Source organism: Haliotis rufescens, unplaced genomic scaffold (genome assembly GCF_023055435.1).
Source record: "Haliotis rufescens isolate VD_foot unplaced genomic scaffold, xgHalRufe1.0.p SCAF_8, whole genome shotgun sequence".
Lineage (NCBI taxonomy): Eukaryota > Metazoa > Mollusca > Gastropoda > Lepetellida > Haliotidae > Haliotis > Haliotis rufescens.
In genome coordinates, this window is record NW_025964372.1 from 14799336 (window position 1) to 14823350 (window position 24015).

At 39.3% G+C, this 24015-nt stretch overlaps 1 protein-coding gene across 3 annotated transcripts in view; it reads right to left on the minus strand.

The window, feature by feature from the left end:
• Positions 1-5840: 5840 nt before the first annotated feature.
• Positions 5841-24015, minus strand: part of LOC124149066 — a 77773-nt gene continuing 59598 nt past the window's right edge. The window contains exons 1-6 of one of the 3 annotated variants that reach the window (XM_046520426.2): positions 22934-23066; positions 17708-17815; positions 10671-10737; positions 9999-10079; positions 8502-8546; positions 5841-7243 (exon numbers count right to left, since the gene is read on the minus strand). In XM_046520426.2, coding sequence (XP_046376382.1) covers positions 7030-7243; positions 8502-8546; positions 9999-10079; positions 10671-10737; positions 17708-17777 — 477 coding nt within the window. In that variant the 5' untranslated portion in view covers positions 17778-17815; positions 22934-23066 and the 3' untranslated portion in view covers positions 5841-7029. Of the gene's footprint in view, positions 7244-8501; positions 8547-9998; positions 10080-10670; positions 10738-17707; positions 17816-22933; positions 23067-24015 lie in introns of those variants that run through there. The other 2 variants (XM_046520425.2, XM_046520427.2) reach the window with 2 other exon arrangements.

The following is a 24015-nucleotide window of genomic DNA, read 5'->3' on the forward strand; positions in this document are numbered from 1 at the left end:
GGACATTGCTCAGACACATGATAGAGACTGTGGAACTTGTGATGTCGGACATTGCTCAGACACATGATTCAGACTGTATGGAACTGGTGATGTCGGACATCGCTCAGACACATTATACAGACTGTATCGAACTGGTGATGTGGGACATTGCTCAGACACATGATACAGACTGTAATGGAACTGGTGATGTCGGACATTGCTCAGACACATGATACAGACTGTATGGAACTGGTGATGTCGGACATTGCTCAGACACATGATAGAGACTGTATGGAACTGGTAATGTCGGACATTGCTGAGACACATGATACAGACTTTATGGAACTGGTGATGTCGGACATTAACCAGACACATGATGCAGACTTTATAGAACTGGTGATGTCGGACATCGCTCAGACACATGATGCAGACTGTATAGAACTGGTGATGTCGGACATTGCTGAGACACATGATGCAGACTGTATGGAACTGGTGATGTCGGACATTAACCAGACACATGATACAGACTGTATGGAACTGGTGATGTCGGACATTGCTCAGACACATGATAGAGACTGTATGGAATTCGTTATGTCGGACATTGCTCAGACACATGATACAGACTGTATGTAACTGGCGATGTCGGACATTGCTCTGACACATGATAGAGACTGTATGGAACTGGTGATGTCGGACATTGCTCAGACACATGATACAGACTGTATGGAACTGGTGATGTCGGACATCGCTCAGACACATGATAGAGACTGTATGGAACTGGTAATGTCGGACATTGCTGAGACACATGATACAGACTTTATGGAACTGGTGATGTCGGACATTGCTGAGACACATGATGCAGACTGTATGGAACTGGTGATGTCGGACATTAACCAGACACATGATAGAGACTGTATGGAACTGGTGATGTCGGACATTGCTCAGACACATGATAGAGGCTGTATGGAATTCGTTATGTCGGACATTGCTCAGACACATGATACAGACTGTATGTAACTGGCGATGTCGGACATTGTTCAGACACATGATAGAGACTGTATGGAACTGGTGATGTCGGACATTGCTCAGACACATGATACAGACTGTATGGAACTGGTGATGTCGGACATTGCTCAGACACATGATACAGACTGTATGGAACTGGTGATGTCGGACATTGCTGAGACACAGGATACAGACTGTATGGAATTCGTGATGTCGGACATTGCTCAGACACATGATACAGACTGTATGGAACTGGTGATGTCGGACATTGCTCAGACACATGATACAGACTGTATGGAACTGGTGATGTCGGACATTGCTGAGACACAGGATACAGACTGTATGGAATTCGTGATGTCGGACATTGCTCAGACACATGATACAGACTGTATGGAACTGGTGATGTCGGACATTGCTCAGACACATGATAGAGACTGTATGGAACTGGTGATGTCGGACATTGACCAGACACATGATACAGACTGTATGGAACTGGTGATGTGGGACATTGCTCAGACACATGATACAGACTGTATGGAACTGGTGATGTCGGACATCGCTCAGACACATGATACAGACTGTATGGAACTAGAGATGTCGGACATTAACCAGACACATGATACAGACTGTATGGAACTGGTTATGTCGGACATCGCTCAGACACATGATACAGACTGTATGGAACTAGAGATGTCGTATATTGCTGAGACACATTATACAGACTGTATGGAACTGGTGATTACGGACATTAACCAGACACATGATAGAGACTGTATGGAACTGGTGATGTCGGACATTGCTCAGACACATGATACAGACCGTATGGAACTGGTAATGTCGGACATTGCTGAGACACATGATACAGACTTTATGGAACTGGTGATGTCGGACATCGCTCAGACACATGATGCAGACTGTATAGAACTGGTGATGTCGGACATTGCTCAGACACATGATGCAGACTGTATGGAACTGGTGATGTCGGACATTGCTAAGACACATGATAGAGACTGTATGGAATTGGTGATGTCGGACATTGCTCAGACACATGATACAGAGTGTATGGAACTGGTGATGTCGGACATTGCTGAGACACATGATGCAGACTGTATGGAACTGGTGATGTCGGACATCGCTCAGACACATGATAGAGACTGTATTGAATTGGTGATGTCGGACATTGCTCAGACACATGATGCAGACTGTATGGAACTGGTGATGTCGGACATTGCTCAGACAAATGATACATAATGTATGGAACTGGTGATGTGGGACATTGACCAGACACATGAAGCAGACTGTATGGAACTGGTGATGTCGGACATCGCTCAGACACATGATGCAGACTGTATAGAACTGGTGATGTCGGACATTGCTGAGACACATGATGCAGACTGTATGGAACTGGTGATGTCGGACATTAACCAGACACATGATACAGACTGTATGGAACTGGTGATGTCGGACATCGCTCAGACACATGATAGAGACTGTATGGAATTCGTTATGTCGGACATTGCTCAGACACATGATACAGACTGTATGTAACTGGTGATGTCGGACATTGCTCAGACACATGATACAGACTGTATGGAACTGGTGATGTCGGACATTGCTCAGACACATGATACAGACTGTATGGAATTGGTGATGTCGGACATTGCTCAGACACATGATACAGATTGTATGGAACTGGTGATGCCGGACATTGCAGATACACATGATACAGACTGTATGGAACTGGTGATGTCGGACATTGCAGATACACATGATACAGACTGTATGGAACTGGTGATGTCGGACATCGCTCAGACACATGATACAACTGTATGGAACTAGAAATGTCGGACATTAACCAGACACATGATACAGACTGTATTGAATTGGTGATGTCGGACATTGCTCAGACACATGATCCAGACTGTATGGAACTGGTGATGTCGGACATCGCTCAGACACATGATGCAGACTGTATGGAAATCGTTATGTCGGACATTGCTCAGACACATGATAGAGACTGTATGTAACTGGTGATGTCGGACATTGCTCAGACACATGATAGAGACTGTATGGAACTGGTGATGTCGGACATTGACCAGACACATGATACAGACTGTATGGAACTGGTGATGTCGGACATTGCTCAGACACATTATACAGACTGTATGGAACTAGAAATGTCGGACATTGACCAGACACATGATACAGACTGTATGGAACTGGTGATGTCGGACATTGCTCAGACACATGATACAGACTGTATGGAACTGGTGATGTCGGACATCGCTCAGACACATGATACAGACTGTATGGAACTAGAGATGTCGGACATTAACCAGACACATGATACAGACTGTATGGAACTGGTTATGTCGGACATCGCTCAGACACATGATACAGACTGTATGGAACTAGAGATGTCGGATATTGCTGAGACACATTATACAGACTGTATGGAACTGGTGATTACGGACATTAACCAGACACATGATAGAGACTGTATGGAACTGGTGATGTCGGACATTGCTCAGACACATGATACAGACCGTATGGAACTGGTAATGTCGGATATTGCTGAGACACATGATACAGACTTTATGGAACTGGTGATGTCGGACATCGCTCAGACACATGATGCAGACTGTATAGAACTGGTGATGTCGGACATTGCTGAGACACATGATGCAGACTGTATGGAACTGGTGATGTCGGACATTGCTAAGACACATGATAGAGACTGTATGGAATTGGTGATGTCGGACATTGCTCAGACACATGATACAGAGTGTATGGAACTGGTGATGTCGGACATTGCTGAGACACATGATGCAGACTGTATGGAACTGGTGATGTCGGACATCGCTCAGACACATGATAGAGACTGTATTGAATTGGTGATGTCGGACATTGCTCAGACACATGATGCAGACTGTATGGAACTGGTGATGTCGGACATTGCTCAGACAAATGATACATAATGTATGGAACTGGTGATGTGGGACATTGACCAGACACATGAAGCAGACTGTATGGAACTGGTGATGTCGGACATCGCTCAGACACATGATGCAGACTGTATAGAACTGGTGATGTCGGACATTGCTGAGACACATGATGCAGACTGTATGGAACTGGTGATGTCGGACATTAACCAGACACATGATACAGACTGTATGGAACTGGTGATGTCGGACATCGCTCAGACACATGATAGAGACTGTATGGAATTCGTTATGTCGGACATTGCTCAGACACATGATACAGACTGTATGTAACTGGTGATGTCGGACATTGCTCAGACACATGATACAGACTGTATGGAACTGGTGATGTCGGACATTGCTCAGACACATGATACAGACTGTATGGAATTGGTGATGTCGGACATTGCTCAGACACATGATACAGATTGTATGGAACTGGTGATGCCGGACATTGCTCAGACACATGATACAGACTGTATGGAACTGGTGATGTCGGACATTGCAGATACACATGATACAGACTGTATGGAACTGGTGATGTGGGACATTGACCAGACACATGAAGCAGACTGTATGGAACTGGTGATGTCGGACATCGCTCAGACACATGATACAACTGTATGGAACTAGAAATGTCGGACATTAACCAGACACATGATACAGACTGTATTGAATTGGTGATGTCGGACATTGCTCAGACACATGATCCAGACTGTATGGAACTGGTGATGTCGGACATCGCTCAGACACATGATAGAGACTGTATGGAAATCGTTATGTCGGACATTGCTCAGACACATGATTCAGACTGTATGTAACTGGTGATGTCGGACATTGCTCAGACACATGATAGAGACTGTATGGAACTGGTGATGTCGGACATTGCTCAGACACATGATAGAGACTGTATGGAACTGGTGATGTAGGACAATGCTCAGACACAGGATACAGACTGTATGGAACTGGTGATGTCGGACATCGCTAAGACACATGATACAGACTGTATGGAATTCGTGATGTCGGACATTGCTCAGACACATGATACAGACTGTATGGAACTGGTGATGTGGGACATTGCTCAGACACATTATACAGACTGTATGGAACTAGAAATGTCGGACATTGACCAGACACATGATACAGACTGTATGGAACTGGTGATGTCGGACATTGCTCAGACACATGATACAGACTGTATGGAACTGGTGATGTCGGACATCGCTCAGACACATGATACAGACTGTATGGAACTAGAGATGTCGGACATTAACCAGACACATGATACAGACTGTATGGAACTGGTGATGTCTGACATTGCAGATACACATGATACAGACTGTATGGAACTGGTGATGTCGGACATCGCTCAGACACATGATACAGACTGTATGGAACTAGAGATGTCGGATATTGCTGAGACACATGATCCAGACTTTATGGAACTGGTGATGTCGGACATCGCTCAGACACATGATAGAGACTGTATGGAATTCGTGATGTCGGACATTGCTCAGACACATAATAGAGACTGTATGAAACTGGTAATGTCGGACATTGCCGAGACACATGATACAGACTGTATGGAACTGGTGATGTCGGACATCGTTTAGACACATGATACAGACTATATGGAATCCGTGATGTCGGACATTGCCAAGACACCTGATACAGACTGTATGGAATTCGTGATGTCGGACATCGCTCACGTACATGATACAGACTGTATGGTATTGCTTTGTATGGATACTGGATATTTCATAAAAGCTTTGAGCCAAAGTAAATATAGGTACCCTGGAGTTACGATCCACGTATTTTACTAATCTTCACCACCCCCGATATCTCCACTTAAAGCCATTACAACAAGACACAATAGACCTCAAATTATAGTTTATTCATGATGTTTTGAAAAGCTGATAATCTGATGTACATAGCACAATCTTGTCACTGTGAGCGAAATGATGATATGAGTGTTTTTCTGTTTCTTAAAATATTGATGAAATGAGATTCATACATCTGACTTTCGACTGGCCTTGAAACGAATTGAACCACTGGTAATTATGAGGGTCATAATACCAATTAAACTCACTCTAATTAGTCAAATCGAACGAATATACAATAAAATAACATAAGAAAGACTCTTCAGATTATAAATCACGTATGCATTAAAAATACAAGGCCCAAATCCAGGAAACACTTCGTTTAAAGAATGTGTAGATGAAGTAACTAACGACCTCTAGATAATGTGTCCTTATACAAAACAATCTAGGACATGAATAATGACCTCTCATGATTACTGGGACGATAATCATGAACACAACCTCTTGACCTGAAAAGTTTGGCAGTATATAATTTTCAAAACGATATACATATACATAAAATAGAATTATAAAATATACAGTAATAAGTATCTGAATATCCTAATTACAATTTACTTTTGCAAGGGTGTCAACGCGTTCGTATATATATGCATATACTTTGTCTGAATCACTTCGTGAAGTTCGTTGACCCGTTTCCATTTTCTTTGAAAAAGCATGTCAGAAATATTTTTTCTATGCATTGATCAGAATGTATGACTGTGACTTTGTAGCAATCACCTTTTGCAATACACATACTCAGTATATGTATTTGCATATGAAAATAAGTATTTTAGCCGATGCTATAAGGCTAAATAATCAGGCATAAACCAACAAATGAAGACAAAAACATGTTAATTGAAGCGATTTTCTCCATAATTTTGAAATTATCCTGGAATAATTTCTAGCCATACACTCTTTGGAATGTTGGACATCATGGGGACAGCTTTACGTTTAAGATAGGCGTTGCAGAGAACTGATTTTTGCGTTTGCGTTCTTGGTGTTGTTTTGGCCATGGTTATTTCTCTACTGAAAATAGTATAATATATATCATATCAAACTGATCTTTTTTACTTAATTTTGTTCTGGTGTACGGATTTAATATCACAAGGCATAACGTGAATGTCGGAATTAATTGCAATACCATACTTAAAGCAAAGCCATCTCATGACAGTTTTTGGAAACGTGTATCCAGCTCCAGTGTTTCTTTAATCCACACACATGCCCCTGTGCTTGTTGCAAGTGGGGTATTTTGCACAGCAGTCTTCATTGCGCCTGCACGGGTGCCCGTACCAGCAATCATAGCACAGTTTGGCAGCTGGGTTGCACAAGTTGTATTTTTTGCAGCAGTCAAAGTTGGATCGGCATCGGTTGCGGAAGCAGTAGCTGTCAGGAAGGTACTCCCATGGCATCTTGGGACGGCTGGTAAAAACATATACATATTTAGATGCATTAAAGAATGAAATAACTGTTCAAGTCATTGTTTTGTCATGGTTTTCCTTGTGGAGCCAACTTGAGGTTTAACAGGAGTTTCAAGTTAAGACTACGAAATACCCCATAAAGGGAAGAAAGATTACCAATCAACAAAAATGTTTACTTTGATTTTGTATTATTTCCAAATAACCAAGTCTTTGTGTATTTAGTTTAAGAATACGGAATACGGGAAAAGTTCCATTAAATTGTATGGACCATCCCAACTTCGTTTCGTCATTAACCTCTAAAATAAAATCATGACCCGGTCATGCTATGCAACACGTTTGTTTCATGGTATGTTGGTTTCATGTATGACGTACAACAATAATTGCTGTTTTCGATATGGGGTAGTCACAGATAATTTGGCACTTGTAATACATCTCTGTTACAATTTGATTAAATTAAAAAAAAAAAAGTGCATCACTGGTGATCATAACACCGAATATTTGATTTTAACTGTTTATATCCCCTCCGATGTGTTACACACGGTTGAACATAGGGAGCCATTAATTTTGACACCGTGCAACATGAAAATGAAGATTCCCCTAAGGCTTTCCGCGAATTGAAAACAGAAATGTTAAATAAAAAGGCAAAGTTTTAGATGCCTCGAAGTAGCAATCTTTTTCAATGTGTGATATCTCAAAATAAAAAAAATTATGAATGAAATAGAGCTATTACTATCTCATTCCACAGGAATTTATAGAAAACCGTAAAGCAGGTTAATAACATGTTATTGACTGAACTCTCGCCAACCGAAAACACCATACTGCACTAAACTGTATTAGAATATACACATATCAAAACGTTGTTTTTAGATGAACAGGAAACGTAAAGTTTAGCTTGATAATATTAAAGGAATATTTTCACATTGCAAAGAGTAGTCTGTGAATCATATGTATTGAATCTGCAATCGAACTATTTACTAAACGTGTATACAAAAATGCAGAGGAGTACAATTAAATATAATTATATAAATGTTACATATACCTTATAAAACAACAAATGATGGTGATCACTTGATCATTAACGAGACGAAAAGACAACAAAACAGACCATTACCAATTCTACAATATATATATATATATATATGTGTGTGTGATTATGTTTTACTATATCTTAAACTCGATTGCAGGTTCTGAAATGCAAAGAAAGATAAAAGTATGAAAAATAGTTGCCACTTATTCTGTTTAGTGGCCCCAACAAATACCTTGAACGATGCCTCCATCCATACATAGGGGATCTCTGTACAGGTCTGAAATACGGACATGGTTGTTCAAAGTGGATACAATGCTACAAAAACTACAACAGTTCTGTGCACAAAGTAACTTAAATTAACCATGCATTCTGGAGCATACACAACGTTAACGTTAAGGGGAGTTTGTTAGAAGGGTACGTTAGAGGGTTCTGGGCACAAAGGGTAGTGATACAATTAAAGACGTACTACAAGTGATTTGGTTTGAATCAATTCAAGTTGGCTATTTAGTACGGCAGTTCAAACTAGACCTGTTGATTGTGACTACAATGCCATCTACAATGAACGATCAATATGTCTGGATGCAAATACATTATTTGTCCACAGTATACAGGTATAGTCATGCTAATTTCTAGTGTGGGAGACCGAGTTAAAAGAACATTTAACAAAGAGTAAACAACGGGAAATGCTACTGGTAGGCTCTCTAACAAAGAAACTAACTATGCAGCTATACTATTTACTACATTTTCCAATGATAAACATGCACACAAAAGATAAATTAATTTCGAAAACGATTTACTTAAACACGTATATGCTCTATTCCAAGGAATGCCATCTCTTCTCGCAATCAAAATGATTGTCTGTTAACGCAATTTCAGACATATCAGAATCTTCACATCAAGATCAAGGCATCAATAAGTGTCAGTTTAAGTATTTTTTAAACGTTTCTCTGTTTGAATGACGATGTATTATTTTCAGATAAGTCAGACTCTTTAAATTACGAAAAGAGCACGAAGTTATCATAGCTACGCCTCTAGACAAAACATTATCTTTTCTTGTGCCATCTGTTCTGACATTTACAGAAAATGCACCACGTTCAACCAAAATGATTTATCTATGACGATACCCCTTGACAGTAATGGTTGGTGATATTAACGAAGAAATGTATCTATACATATATAGATATAAAACATCCTTCATTACGACCATAGAGACACCTCGTTATTCGTATATTGATATTTTGACAACTGATTGACATTTAAGAGAATATCGGAAACAATGTGTGTCTGTATCAAAGGACACGCAACAAAATTGTTTTTTTCTAATACGGAACTGATTCAACTGAAGGATGTGTAACGTGTCATTGAGCCGTGATAACAATACAAAGTCATTGCTGATGTGCAGCACGTTATGCACTCCACTGTGACGTGTATACTACAAGCAGGTGACACACCAAGATGCTCTACAAAATCACTTGGCAGCATTGGTATGCTAGTTGGCATTGGCATCATTCCGTGTTTCCGTCTACGCAAAATGTAAATTGTTGAAGATGCAAATACATCAGTACCAAATGACATCCATTTGGAATTATAGCAAATTGGACTTGGGATTATCGTATGGCAGCAAGAATCGCTTTCAAGACGTATGGTGACATTGCGTGTACAGAAATTTGGAACGATGTTTTCCTGCCGTGATAAGGGAGGTAACTACCAACAACCCTTTAATCCTCACCTAGAGTAGCGTCCTCTTCCTCTATTGTTCCATCCATAACGTGGGCGTGAAGGTGACCGGAAGTAGGACAGACGAGCGTACCTGGAAGAAAAAATTAAACACTAATTATCAAAAAGGTTAGGCATTAAGAAACCTTAACAGACATGCTAAACTTTGCCACGTGACCATCATATAATTTTTTTGTTAGGGATAGGATATTTTTCGGTTTCTCTGTGCTGTGAAAGGAGGAGTCTGTGTGCGGTGGTCTAAAGATTTATTACAAATTGTTTAGAAAGTTGTTTTTCTGTTGTTTTTATTTGGGGGGCCGAACATTTTTGTCCTTCCAAAAGTCCCAGCCCCACACACCCCACGCCCAGAATACCCAACGATCGGTCCCTAAAGGATTGTCATATTCTTTCTCAGACAATGAATTTTCCTCGGCTGCAATTCCCTTTTTAATGTTCTTTTGATAAGTATCCTTTTTACAGATTAATTTGGAAACTTATTAGATGTATTGTTTAAAGTTCCCATTGAAGACGGCCATTCTTCACTTCCTCATGAAGATGCGGGCTAGAATTCTTCAGCAGCCCATGCTTGTTGTGGGAGCCGACTAACGGGATCGGGTGGTAAGGATGGCTGACTTAGTTGATTAACATTAAACAAACAAACAAACAAACAACAATCATTGCTCACTTTTTCTCAATATTCTGTGCACTTTGCTGGTCCTCTTTAGCTTCCTCGCGACCAAACAAATTCATATCTGTTGAGAAAACAACATACGTAAGAAAATATGGTTAAGGGAAAAACTAACATTTGATATATTATAACATATATAATTATTCACGAAAATTATATTCATATAAATGTCTGCGTTTCATTCCACTGCGTTTACCTGGATCTTGAGCAAATGAAAAAATCAATCATAGTTAAAATGGAAAAAAATACCTGCAATGATGGGCCGGGTCATACCAGACCTTTGCAAAAGAACCGTGAAGATCCGGGCTAGAATAGATCTACAGCAACCCATGCTTACCGTAAAAGGCGACTATGCTTGTCGTAAGAGGCGACTAATGTGATCGGGTGGTCAGACTCGTTGACTTGGTTGATGCATGTCATCGATCCCAATTGCGTGGAGCGATGCTCATGATATCAATCACTGGATTGTCTGGTCCAGACTCGATTATTTACAGAACGCCGTCATATAGCTGGAATAGTGCTGAATGCGGCGTTAAACCAACAAACAAACCGACCAACCAACCTTTGCAAAAAAAGAAGTGCAACCTATCAACTACATGTATCAGCAACACGAAACCACACACATTACCTATGTTTCGCTTTACCTTCAGGCATGGTGACTGGGGTCCATATGTTACTCCGAAGGGATATACTACTACCAAGTATGATACAGGCACGAGCCATGTGTATAAGAACTCAGTTGTAGAAGTAAATCATAAGATATCTCAACTAAAAGCAGAATCCATTGTACGATTCCGATAATATCATGAGAATGTGTTCATGAATCACTATCAAATCGATATGACACCAGGAGTTCGCGAAAAGGTGAGCGTATCCTGCCCAAACGGCGGTACTATTTACAAACACAAACAAAGGCAAGTCAATTTTTCACACCAAAAACAGGTAAATATATGGTACAAGTCAAAATGGGAAATTGCATCAGACATCATTCTTGTCACTGATGTGTCAACTTAGAAAATGTCCTGAAGAATCTCTAAATCTTCGAAGAAAGAGCATCCCTGATTGTACCTCAAAGTTTGTGACACCAGGACCCACTTGCACAAAGCGATCTTAGCGCTAAGACTATGGCAATCATATGTATAAATAAACAGAAGTGAGAAGGGAAGAACAGTTGGTGACCATGGGCATGCCAACTTGAATAAGTCCAGCATTTCACATAATGTTTTCTCAGTAAATGTCAGATGACATTTGGTTTCATGTCTGATAAATTGTCCTAAACCTCTGAATATACGTAATTCTATCTATGGTCACCACGTTCAGTAACAATTGTCCCATAGATAAAGGAACGAAGTTGTCCTTTAAGTTCTTCGTGTAGGACAGTGATGTACAAAGTTAAAAACTAAAAATGAATTTGCCTTTTTTTCTGAGATGGCAAAAATTCAAGCAAATTCCTTGAGTTTTTGAAAAACCACATGGTCATAAATTGACTTGTCTCAAATACTTTCTGTTAACATAAAGAAAGCCCTTCATTGGTGGTATTTAGGATTATGGTTAAGGTTTGAGACAAGGATTCAGTGGTACTTTGCAGGACCAAGCAAAATCTCACTTTGTACGTATCTTATGGAGATTTGGAATCTAGCTCAAAAGAGGAGGGGACTTGTCTTCACGTTTTAGAGTCAATTCAAAAGTTGATAGTACTGTGCGTGGTTTTGCGTGGATTTCTTCCACAGTAAACATACAGGCCTTATATGAGGCAGTATTTGATATGGTCCATAGTTAAATAATAATTGACGAATGTTGTCATTGTAAACAATAGAGAAGTTACCTGAGGTAATATTACCAACACGTAACAGGTTGGTTGCAGTTTAAAGAGTCTTCGCAGTCACAAGAATTGGAATGTACATCACTAGCTACACATACGCTGGATATGTATCCCTTGTGGCGAACTATAAAATCAGCCATAGGGTCTTATATGTGCAATGGCACCATCGGGACGACTCATTAGACAACATAGTGGCAGGTCGCATCTGTAGAGTATGAACTGTGATGAGACAGTTGTAAGTGGCACCTGTAGGGTCGAACATCTGACATTGTGATAAGAATGATCTGTGAGGTATTGCATGTGAGATATTCCATCTGGATGCCTCTCCAAGACTTCGTGTACAACATAATGTCAACATCGAACCATATAGCAAATACCGAATATTGCAGTGAATGAGTGAGTTAGGTTTCACTCTACTCTTAGCAATCTCATGGCGTGGTAAACAATGGAGTGGCATGATAAATTGGAGCCATTCCGTTTATACGACTCATTAAACAGGCGAACCCTGTTGTCTCGAACTCCTTGGGACCTGGAAACTAGTTCGACTTATGCGGGGTTCGACACATGCGGCTACACCTACCATCTGACCACGCCTAACCTAGGAATCTCAATGATTCCAGTACGTTTTCGTTCTTTTCTGTTTGGTTCTCAAATGAAGCCATGTGCTTTGCTGTAGCATATTTCTAATAGTGAAAACTCAATCAAATACCGTAGCAAGAACATCATATTAACACATTTCGCAACTGTAATCACATTGTCGTGTGTGCTATTGTTGGGCATGGATATTGACTCTCAAATGTTAAAAGTCATCACTGCAATCTTGATGTCACAGCTCAAGTCAGCAAGACACGTTTTTGTTCGGTCCGAAAATGAGAAATATGAAACGAAAAAAAAACCAACAACGTGCATATGCATAGGCAATCTGTCAGAAGTAGTTAATGTTCTAGCACTGCTTTGTTTTGCACAAGAATATCAAATGGTCTACACCTAAGTACTAAAATAATATAAAAGTGAAAATGAGCCCCGTAGATAATCATAAGCAGTGAAATTGCATTCTTCCTTATTATGTATGGTTTAACGGTAATGAGTTATCTGTATAACAATGCTTAACGATAATACATTGATGGGAATCTCCTGCTCAGTGACCGGTTATCATTTTATTAATCAAGACTTGGACCATCCTTACTAGGTTCTCACTAAACCATCCAGAAATCTACAGGATACCAGTTGCTCCCTTGAGATCCCCTGGACAGGCGAATTATATGACAGCAGTCCCATATTTCACATTACCTATGTACTAAAAGCCTTATATTTGACATTACCTATATACAAAAGACTATTTGAAGTGCACACATTTCTGAAGTATCAAATTCCTATACTGAAATCGGTAGAAGCTATGATTATCCTTTACTACACATTGCAAGGCATGTGAAAATTGTGAAGTAATATAATTGTTTGTTTGTTTATTTGTTGTTTAACGCCGCACTCAGCAATATTCCAGCTATATGACGACGATTTGCGACACAATTGAACAACCAAATCGCATACTAAAAGAAAATTGATGTCTTCTTGAATTCTGCAGAAATTCTACATAAGCTACAAACAACTATTCATGATGTTAAGGCTTAAAGGGCAAGTTCACACGGAAATGAACCTATTTTTCTTGTACTTTTTCCACATTAAAAGTATTAACCTAGTAGTGTCATAGACAAAAATATAAAAATATCACAATTAATTAACATATGTTTTGCATTAAAACGATTGATATTTTTAACTTTTACCAAGTGTTCTATTTTCATAACAAAAACACCATGGCTTATGCCCCTTGCAATATGACGTCATTGGTGCCAATTGATAAACATTATGACGTCATCATGCTATGTTAGAGCCGCTTCACGTGGTGTAGGTACAGGTGTGTGATTCTAGCGTCTCAGACGCCAGCCAGCATAGTGTTATGCTGAGTCACCACTGCGCCGGAGTGTGTCGTAGGCCATGTTGTTTTACCGAAAACTGGTACTTGATATCTTTTGCGTTGAGAATAGACAGGGATCCAGTTGAATTGGCACCAATTACGTCATAATCTAAGGGGGATAACTCAGGCCTGTTTAGCTCGAAAAACGAAGGCCTCATAACGGCATATCATTTTCACACTATTGTGAGCTTCCTACTTTCACTGCGAAAAAAATGAGTTTACATTTTCAAACACAGATATTAACTAATTCTAAAATTGCGTTTTGTTTAGAAAAAGAAAGAAAGTGATTTTTGCATGTACACTTCCCCTTTAAGTGTCAGTGTGTCCGTTGAAAGCCACCTTAAACAGTAGTTCCTTTATATCACCATGTGTCAGCCTAATGTGGGAGGAAAGGGCAAAGTGGCGCAGGTGAAAGACGTTTACCATCTTGTTGAAACCCACGAACCTGGGCATGGTCTTGACAGGCCGCGGATACTGGCGCTGGTTAATGGTTGCGACGCCTGCCCCGACTTTGTCACTATATCTGTACTTTAAGCACTACATGTTAAAGATGATTAGATGTTACTGTTTCAAACTGCATGATTCCCAACGCCATTTGTGCATGGAATTACATTCTACTTATTGTGACGCGTTAAGTTAGTCAAGAGTTTTAAGAGTGTTCTTGTCACGCCGAAAGTCCTGTGTGATATAAAAAATGATTAATAATTAATTATTAAAAACAATAATTTTTTAAAGTGAAGAACATATCTCGATAAGAATATAACTAATGAAACGTATTCCATGAAGGTGAACACCTTCGTATTCTCCTGTTCCCCAATGCTAAACCCCTTAGAGATATGGAATTAAAGTTGATTTCATCTTGAGCTTTTGACTCCTTTCCACAATCCAAATTATAGTTTGAGAAATATTAAAATAACTCATTTGATAGGCCCTATCTAATGAATATGTCAATTATTTACTACCCCTGTAATGTAAGGCACGGCAAAATGTAAGTAATCGAGTCTGGGTTTACACAATTAGGATACGATGACATGACATCAAGCACATCATCGACCCTGACCACCTGATCTATTTAGTCGACTCTTACGACAAGCATAGCTGTGGATCCAAATTGTTAACCTCAACCCCCACAGCTTGACATAATATGCCAAACTGAGACCTGTTTACTGGATAAGAAGATCTGGTTATGTAACGGTTTAAATAATCAAATTCTGCACACTGTTTCTAGCATAATATTACCTGATGTAAATTTTATTTCCACTTTCTTAATCACTTGCTTGAAAACTTCACATGAAGAGGAATAAAGAAGACAATATAACATCGCTTATTCTTTGCTCATTGCTATTAGCATTGTCATTACATACCTTATTGAGATAATGACAATGTTCCTTCTAAAGCAAGTGTTTCATATTGAATAAATCCAATAATTAAAATCAGGAATACAATCTAAATCAATCAAAGCAACATTTACGTTTGGGCTCCTAGTTATTTATAATCGTTTTCAAATATGATACGCACAAGCACATTTTGTTGTCCTGTTTGGATGAAAATAATGTTTTACATACAAGAGCGACATTGAAGCATTAATATTTTAATGGTATATATATAGATTTTTCAGAATCAGTTCTGGGCGATAATGCTGAGTTGACATTCTGTGTGGATCGATACTGAACAGTAAGCAAGTCTGTGATTTGTGAGCTTTATTTAACCGTGCCCTAATGCAAAGACATTCTACCATAATGGATAATCCAGCAGCACATTACAAATGGACACGACACAGAATAGACACCCCAGCTATATTTAACAGTATGTAGTGCCTTGTTGTCTACCAGAGGAAAGTCTTTGTCGGATTATTGCTGAACATGCTGCTAAAACGGACGTTGTAAACATGTACCATGTTGAAATGCTGATCAACAGTTTCAAGAACTGGTATATGCCATGTATTTGCCTCAGTCCCCTTTAAATAAAGAGTTCTGTCGATAGACATTGTTATCATAGCACCAGAATTTCAAACAGTCATTGCGTTATTTCCGTTTGAGACAAAATAAGTTCAAAGAAATATATTCAAATCATGTAGTGTAGATTTACAAATTTGCATATTTCCTTGTTTCCTTCATTATATATTGAACTGGTCGGTCCTAATTTGGTGCATTAGGTGCACACACACCAAGAAAAAAGAAACATGTATCCATTTCATCTTTTTCATACCAATATTTATCCTGAAATCCAGCGTTTAGTTAGTTTCATCTCATTGACACATATCCTGAAACCCATGGCTAGTTTGAGGTTACTGACACATATCCTGAAACCCATGGCTAGTTTGAGGTTACTGACTCATATCCTGAAACCCATGGCTCGTTTCATCGTATTCACATACAGTAAACCACGTTTATAACGAACACGCTTATAACGAACTTACGGATATAACGAACTGCTTTTTGGTCGCGTCCATTTGCTGTTTGTATATATATATATATATATATATATCCTAAAACCCAGGATTCTTTTCATCTTATTCACATATATCCTGAAATCCAGAGTTAGTATGGTGTTGTATGGCAGTGTAATTTATTGTTAAACAGTGATTGTAACTGTATTACATTGTTCCTGTTGAGATTCAGAAGAAGTCCATTGCATTGTATTTGGACAATGATTAGTTGTCAGGAATGTAGTACTTGTTGATATAAGCAGTGGTGAGGAAGTTATATTTAGATGCTCGAATTATCTGTAAACGTCCGGGATAGCATGGTGGATGTCAAGTGTTGTCATTGTCATTTCCACTGCTCTCACACTGTATACTGCCACTGAATATTGCACAACCATTCTGCAAATTGTAATTGCTATGCAGTAATTTGTATTGATTTGTAAACCTTGTAAATTTGTAATACAATAATTATTGTTGACTGGACACCATTTGTTGCTTGTTTTTGTTTTGTTTTTACACTGGTACAGATTTCTGGGTTAACATATCGTTTCAATTATCGACACTTAAAAAAGATTGGGTTGGTGGGATGGTGAGTAACAGCCATAAAAGACTGAGGTTTCATCATTGCTGGAACATATATGTGAAGTTCCAGCTTCATTGGTACATTGGTTTCTGAGGGGAATATGTTTACGCTGCTGGGCGGTCGACAGACAAACATTAGCTCACATTATATCAATATCTGTAGCAGCTTATCAAAACCTGACATCATTACGGGTACCTTGAAAACAGCTTCAGTGATTGTTTTACACGCTTACCTTGAGCACCGGCGATGACAAGCACCATTGCGAAGATTGCACATACGGCTAAGGCATAGTAGGGTTTCATTATGATGTGGAGGCCAATACTTATGGCAGGCGATGGACCTGAAATCATACAAAACTAATCATTCAGCTGTTGTCTCATCCACGTTTCTGCTCGATGGGCAATCTGCGCTATGCCTATTCAGAAAGTTAGATGTTTTGAGAAGAAGCAAACAAAGGAAAATTAGCAAGAACCATGAAACTGGGTGACACAGTCTCATCTCACTCTGATGGCTTCTTTCTTTGTGGGCAGCAGTTGTGAGAAATACTAGACTAGTTCAGATTCTTGCAAATATGTCCAGTACCCAGTCCAATGGGTTTTTTTTGGTCAGAAACGACGATATGATGTAACTATTGTCTGTACCAACATTTCTGATAAAGGTTTTCAAATCATTCTTCAGGAACTGTGATGTTTTCTTGATGTTCTGGTTTAAGCTCTTATGTTCGACTTTTAAAAATGTATGACATTTTCTGAGGCTAACCTGTGGTCAATCTCAGCAATTCCATGTTTAACGTTCTTTTGTCAGAGGTATCACTCACACCCATTCATGTTAAATCCACATTTTCATATGTACAATGCAACCTCTTTCACTTTATCAGTCATCGCCCCACAAACACTGTAGTATTATATCTGTCTTCTGTTATATCTTCCAGGATCCTCATGGCTTAGCTATAACGAAGTGTCGGTGCATGTATAATATCCAGGCCAAAGCAGGCATGATTTTATGAAGAAAGATTAAAAAAGAACACATGTTTATCTTAATATGTCTAATCGTATGTGCAAAGTTCCCGTATAAATACAACACGCTCATATACAGTGAAACGTGGTTTATGGCAAATTCGTCTGGAGTAAAACAATTCTGGATTGACGAATTCATCGATATGTTGTAATGTATTTTGATAAAGATGGGCGTCCAACGGTAATCGTCCGGTTGGTCCTGTTTCTCGATTACCTGGGACTGGACAAACCATCTACATGGTACCACCAGCATGTTAATAAAACAAAAGGTTCAGAAAAACAAACAAATGTGTCATTTACCCAACGTCGTGTACCGTTGTTCATGTCGTAAGAGGCGACTAACGGGATCGGGTGGTCAAGTGGTTGATGCATGTCATCGTATCCAATTGCGTAGATCGATGCTCATGATATCAATTTCTGTATTGTCTGGTCCAGATTGATTATGTACAGACCGCCGTCATATAGCTGGAATATTGCTGAGTGCGGCGTTAAACAAGAAACAAACAAACCAACAAAAATCATAATATAAATCATTAAATTGTCTGGTCCAGACTCGATTAGTTACACTCCGTCGTCATATAGCTGGACTGTTCTCCAGTTTGTCGTTTAACAACAAACAAACAAAAACGTTCGGGATGAATAATATCGGACGAAACGCACACACAAGATAACGTGAAATCTGAATACACATGCTGCAATATTCACAGGTCAGCAGTTCCGTTGTAAACAAGACCATTACAAGTAAACCAGGAAGAACCTCATTACCCGAAACCTTCATCGCGAAGCTAAAAAATAAAGATCGATGGGATGGAACAGTAAATCCACTTGATAAAAAGTGCAGAGAGGTGAGCTTTTGAACAGAACTCAGAGAATGTCGTGACTCTAGTCTCAGATGTCCCGATAAGCTGTTCGTAACATCTGTATTCCATATAGACAATGAGGTGCAATGCTGTGTGATTGATGAACACCTATAATGAAATCTGGGGATGACCGATGGTGTCTGAACTGTCAGTTGCATGCCAACCGATAGCCCAATCTTCAGGGGATAATCATCTCCAATCTGTCTTGTCTCTTAAGGCTAGCTTTCTAATGAAAATTGACAATTAGATAGATTGACCATAGTACGTTACTTATGATTTGGTGATGTTCATGTTCGTTGCTGAATAGTAGTTTCGTGATGTTAACCATAGTACGTTACTTATGACTTGGTGATGTCCATGTTTGTCGCTGAATAGTAGTTTCATGATGGACGAGTGTGTTTGAACTTTGTCTTGTATCAAATGCAGAGTAAACAACAAAATCTTGTTAATCAGGACCTATTGCCTGACGCTGACAAGATTACGTTGTGAGTGAGTTTGGTTTTATGCTTAATGTAAAAGGACAGCCCGAAGTGAGGCAGGTCTTAAATGTCTTCAACATGGCACCGATGAGCGGGGGTGTGGTAGTAATAAACCTGGTAACATAATCAGGACAAATCTGAGATTCGAACCCACGATCATATCTTCTTGGCATGCCCAAGGGAGGACACTGCTGCCCCTTCAACGACTGGGCCAACTGGGCCCCCTATCCAAAGGTATGTGAGTGTAATACCCAATTCCTGTTATCTACATGGCTCTATTTCTAGTTTTACTACAGAAATACAGTTCTTAAAATTTAGCTGATTAATGTTTCAAGGTAAGATTACAAGGTAAACTAACAAATGCATCTACAGATTGCGATATCACGTTCAGATCTACACAGTGATTGCACATTGAAATACACCAGGAATACTCTCATAACACTATGCACATTTATCCTTCTAATATGTGCTGGATAATGTATGTATTCCGCAGTGAACACATTGAAGCATTTCAATCTGCTTAGCTTTTTATATCAGTACAAAAACATAATTAAGTCTTAAGTATAACATTATTTTTAAAACATATTGTAATCCAATCATAATAGCTGTAGTGATTTAGTCCATGGATATCTGACATTTCTAAATTGTCTTTCTGTTGTTTTTTCGCCCTACACAGATTTTGAGTATTAGATCTTCATGTGTGTGATGTTCACCTACTGTTTTATGTGAATTCTTATTTGCTTATATATTCTCTTATTTCAGGTTTTGACATTTAGACATATGGCTATGGATACTCTGATAAATATATGCCTGATGCAGAAATATGTTGCATTAGTGAGTGAGTACTTTTGAACAGTATCACGGCGTCTCGGCCTGGTGTGGGAGTAAAGCCCGAAGTAATGCAGGTCTTAGACGTTTTCCACTTTTGTGAAACCAACGAGCATGGATATGGTGCTAAATCGGGGAGAATAGTATTGGTGTATGGAGCTTAGTTTCTCCTTAGAAACCTCAGTTGAATATTTATCGGATTGTGATGCAAAATTGGTTTATGCATTGATAGCACTATTGATACGGTGAATAGTTATATTATCTTTGAACTGCACACATTTATATGCACATACATGTACGTACAAGAGTCACCTGTGAGTCGTTTTGTGAATGATGATGGGGGATCTATAATAAACATGCTAACCGATGACATTAGCTACTGATAATTATAATCACAAACGGGAGTAGTATAGGGTAGCCCTGTCGTCAAAGCCTTCGCTCGTCACGATTCCCGAGAACGAACCCCCAACATGGCTATACTGTACAGATGAGATTTCCAACTGTTGTGAAATGCGGATTTAAACCCTTCAAAGTCTCTTGGTAGAACTAATCGATATGTGTGGTGGTCGTGCCAGCTACTGTACTGACAAACACAAACACATCTAAACGTCCACCTTGAATTCCACGCTTGCTTTTATGAATAATGAACGTTTTATAAATATATACACCACAGAAGAGGCTTCTGTAAACAGGAAGCATGTTGAACCACATTTATTCCGCTGCATTTGTGCCTGCAAAATTAAAGCTTCCACCAAAAACGTTTGATCGATGTATAAAGCAGCACCTTGAAAACATGCATCTCTGGTCTGGTCTTCTATGTCTTCAAGACAACGTGCCATGCCTGGATATGCTCAGGGTTAACTGTCTGCATAAAATGCAGCAGGCAGACAATAATGCCCCCATCATCAAATCAGCGACGGTAATTTAAATTCGATAATGCTTATCTTTCTTTATCTGTAAAGTAGAGTGGCAACGTCCTCTGCAATTGTATTCAGTGTTCTGGATCAGGTTCACTTGACATATTACTGGGGTAACTTGATTGGTGTCAGTGTCTGTGTAGTTATGAAACATTATTAGTATTATTGCTACACATGATGTATATGTGTTTTCATTGACGATAAATATTGCTTAAAGCATATTGTTAATGACGATCGACTGGATAAAACAAGTATATACATACTTAATTCTGCAAATTAAATAAACCGAAAAAGTGTGTATTTATAATTCTTCGACTTTCTGGAATGTCAATCAAAGTCCCCAATCCAATGCCGCATCAAGTACTCATGTATACATTCCCGCAATCCTCCCTTTTAAAGCCATCCCCGAACTAAGCCTGTACACTGTTTGTGCATGTAATAGCTTTTGCTGGTTCACAGTGAGCCCTCCAGATCTCCTCGTCACTACATGTCTGTGCCCCTGGTGCTCGCCAAATTCCTTCACATTTTGCTTTTGTCAGTTTATTCCTTGTTGTCCCGATTGACGGTATCGCGCTCCTACTGTTCGGTCGGAGTTAGACTATGAAGCCAATGTGGCGTTTATGTCACTTTTCGTACATACTCTCACGATATTTTTATTCATTTCCAAATCGCCGCGTCTCCATAAAGAGTTTCCCACTAATTTATCTCAAAATGAGGGAGCAACAGTTTTATTTTACGAGGAGGGAGTTGGGGTGAACATGTTATTTTTTCCAACATAAACAGGTTTTTAATTATATAGTTTTAAATAAACAGAAATAACGAACTGCATTCTTTGGACACTTTAATAAAGGCTGTAGGAAAAGATCACCTTAATTTCAAGTAAAACAAGAGCCTTGATTAGTTTTTGGAAAAATCCTGTTCCCCCTGTGAAAATCAAATGGTTGCTCCCTAGACATGTAAGACCCTTTGCAGAACAGAACAAGGACACAACATTTTGGATATTATCTAGGTCATCTTCAAAAGTCAAATGATCAGACACCAGTCTGGTTTCACATAGTTTATAGATTTTGTCCAATCCTCTTGCTTGTGCGACAAATATCAATCTAGCTTCACATAGTTCATAAATATTGTCCCATCCTCTTCCTTCTAAAACAAGCATCAATAACATTCATAATAAACGTTTCTAACGTGTCTATGCAAGACTAAATTTCATTCATTTGATTATTCAAAAACCCAAGTCTTGGTAACACTTTTCACGCACGTATTAACAAAGAGTTCCAAACTTAATAGGAAGATGCAATTAGGGTACAAGAAACCAAGGTCATAAAAAGGTGATTTGAAACCTTAAAGATACTCACTAAATTTTAGCTTTCCCCTTGAGCGGTCTATCCTTCACGTCTTTCAGTTGTTGAGTTGAGTAAATGTTTGACAACTGGAGGTCTGAATGGCTTCGACCCACGCATCCAGATTCTCTCAGCTGTAAATCTTTATGCAGGACAGTAGCCCTGGCTATTTAATTTCCGCTATTTAATGGTAGACGCTCCCGCGGCTTGATGCAATGTACAGATCAATTAAGTCTCCTGCGTTGAAACATGCTAAACACAATTAGACACCTTATTTTTCGTCTTCACCCACACGCCCGAGTAATTGCATTCATTCAATAGATATAACTTTGAGATTACTGAAATGACTTTACGAGTAGAACAGTAAGTATTGTGGTTGTCAGGCAAGGAAACAATCAGTGCGACGTAACTCTTTCATCTATTGTATACTAGCTACATGCTACTTGTTTTATATGCGACTCGGGTGTGCATTTGAAAGAGAATGTTTCAGTGTCTAGTGGTTGGATCATCACTTATTCATATATACTCGGAGAACGTGATGGCTACATAAACCTTCAAAGACAAGGAAACAGGTGGTTGGAATTGTTAGTATCCAGCAACCTATGACGACCAAACGGATCGTGTGGTCAGATTTGTTGACTTGACTTGTGAGCATGTCATCGCAGTCAGTGGATCGTTACTCGTATTATCAATCACTAGATTGTCTGGTCCAGACAAATATATCTTTAGGCGATAACTGACTGTCTGTTCCCTGTTTCTAAGTGATCACTTTTATATGAGCAGCGGTGTTGCTTTAGACAGTAGTGTACCATACAGTAAGAATCGTACACCTATTCGAGACACCAATTTGACCCTCCAACATATTCAGAAGAAGTGTACTGTCATTCACACGGACGGGATTGGGTGAATGTGGTTTTCGATACAGGTGACGTTATTCCAGATACGAATATGTCACAGAGGCTTTTAAATAATCGGATCTGACCAGGTAAACCGTGAGGCTATGGTGGCACACAATCAGTCAGGTAACACCTTGTAACAAGCCGATCTTCCTTTCCTCATCTTTCACGACAGGCGTGGGGCACTGGGGTATTACCACG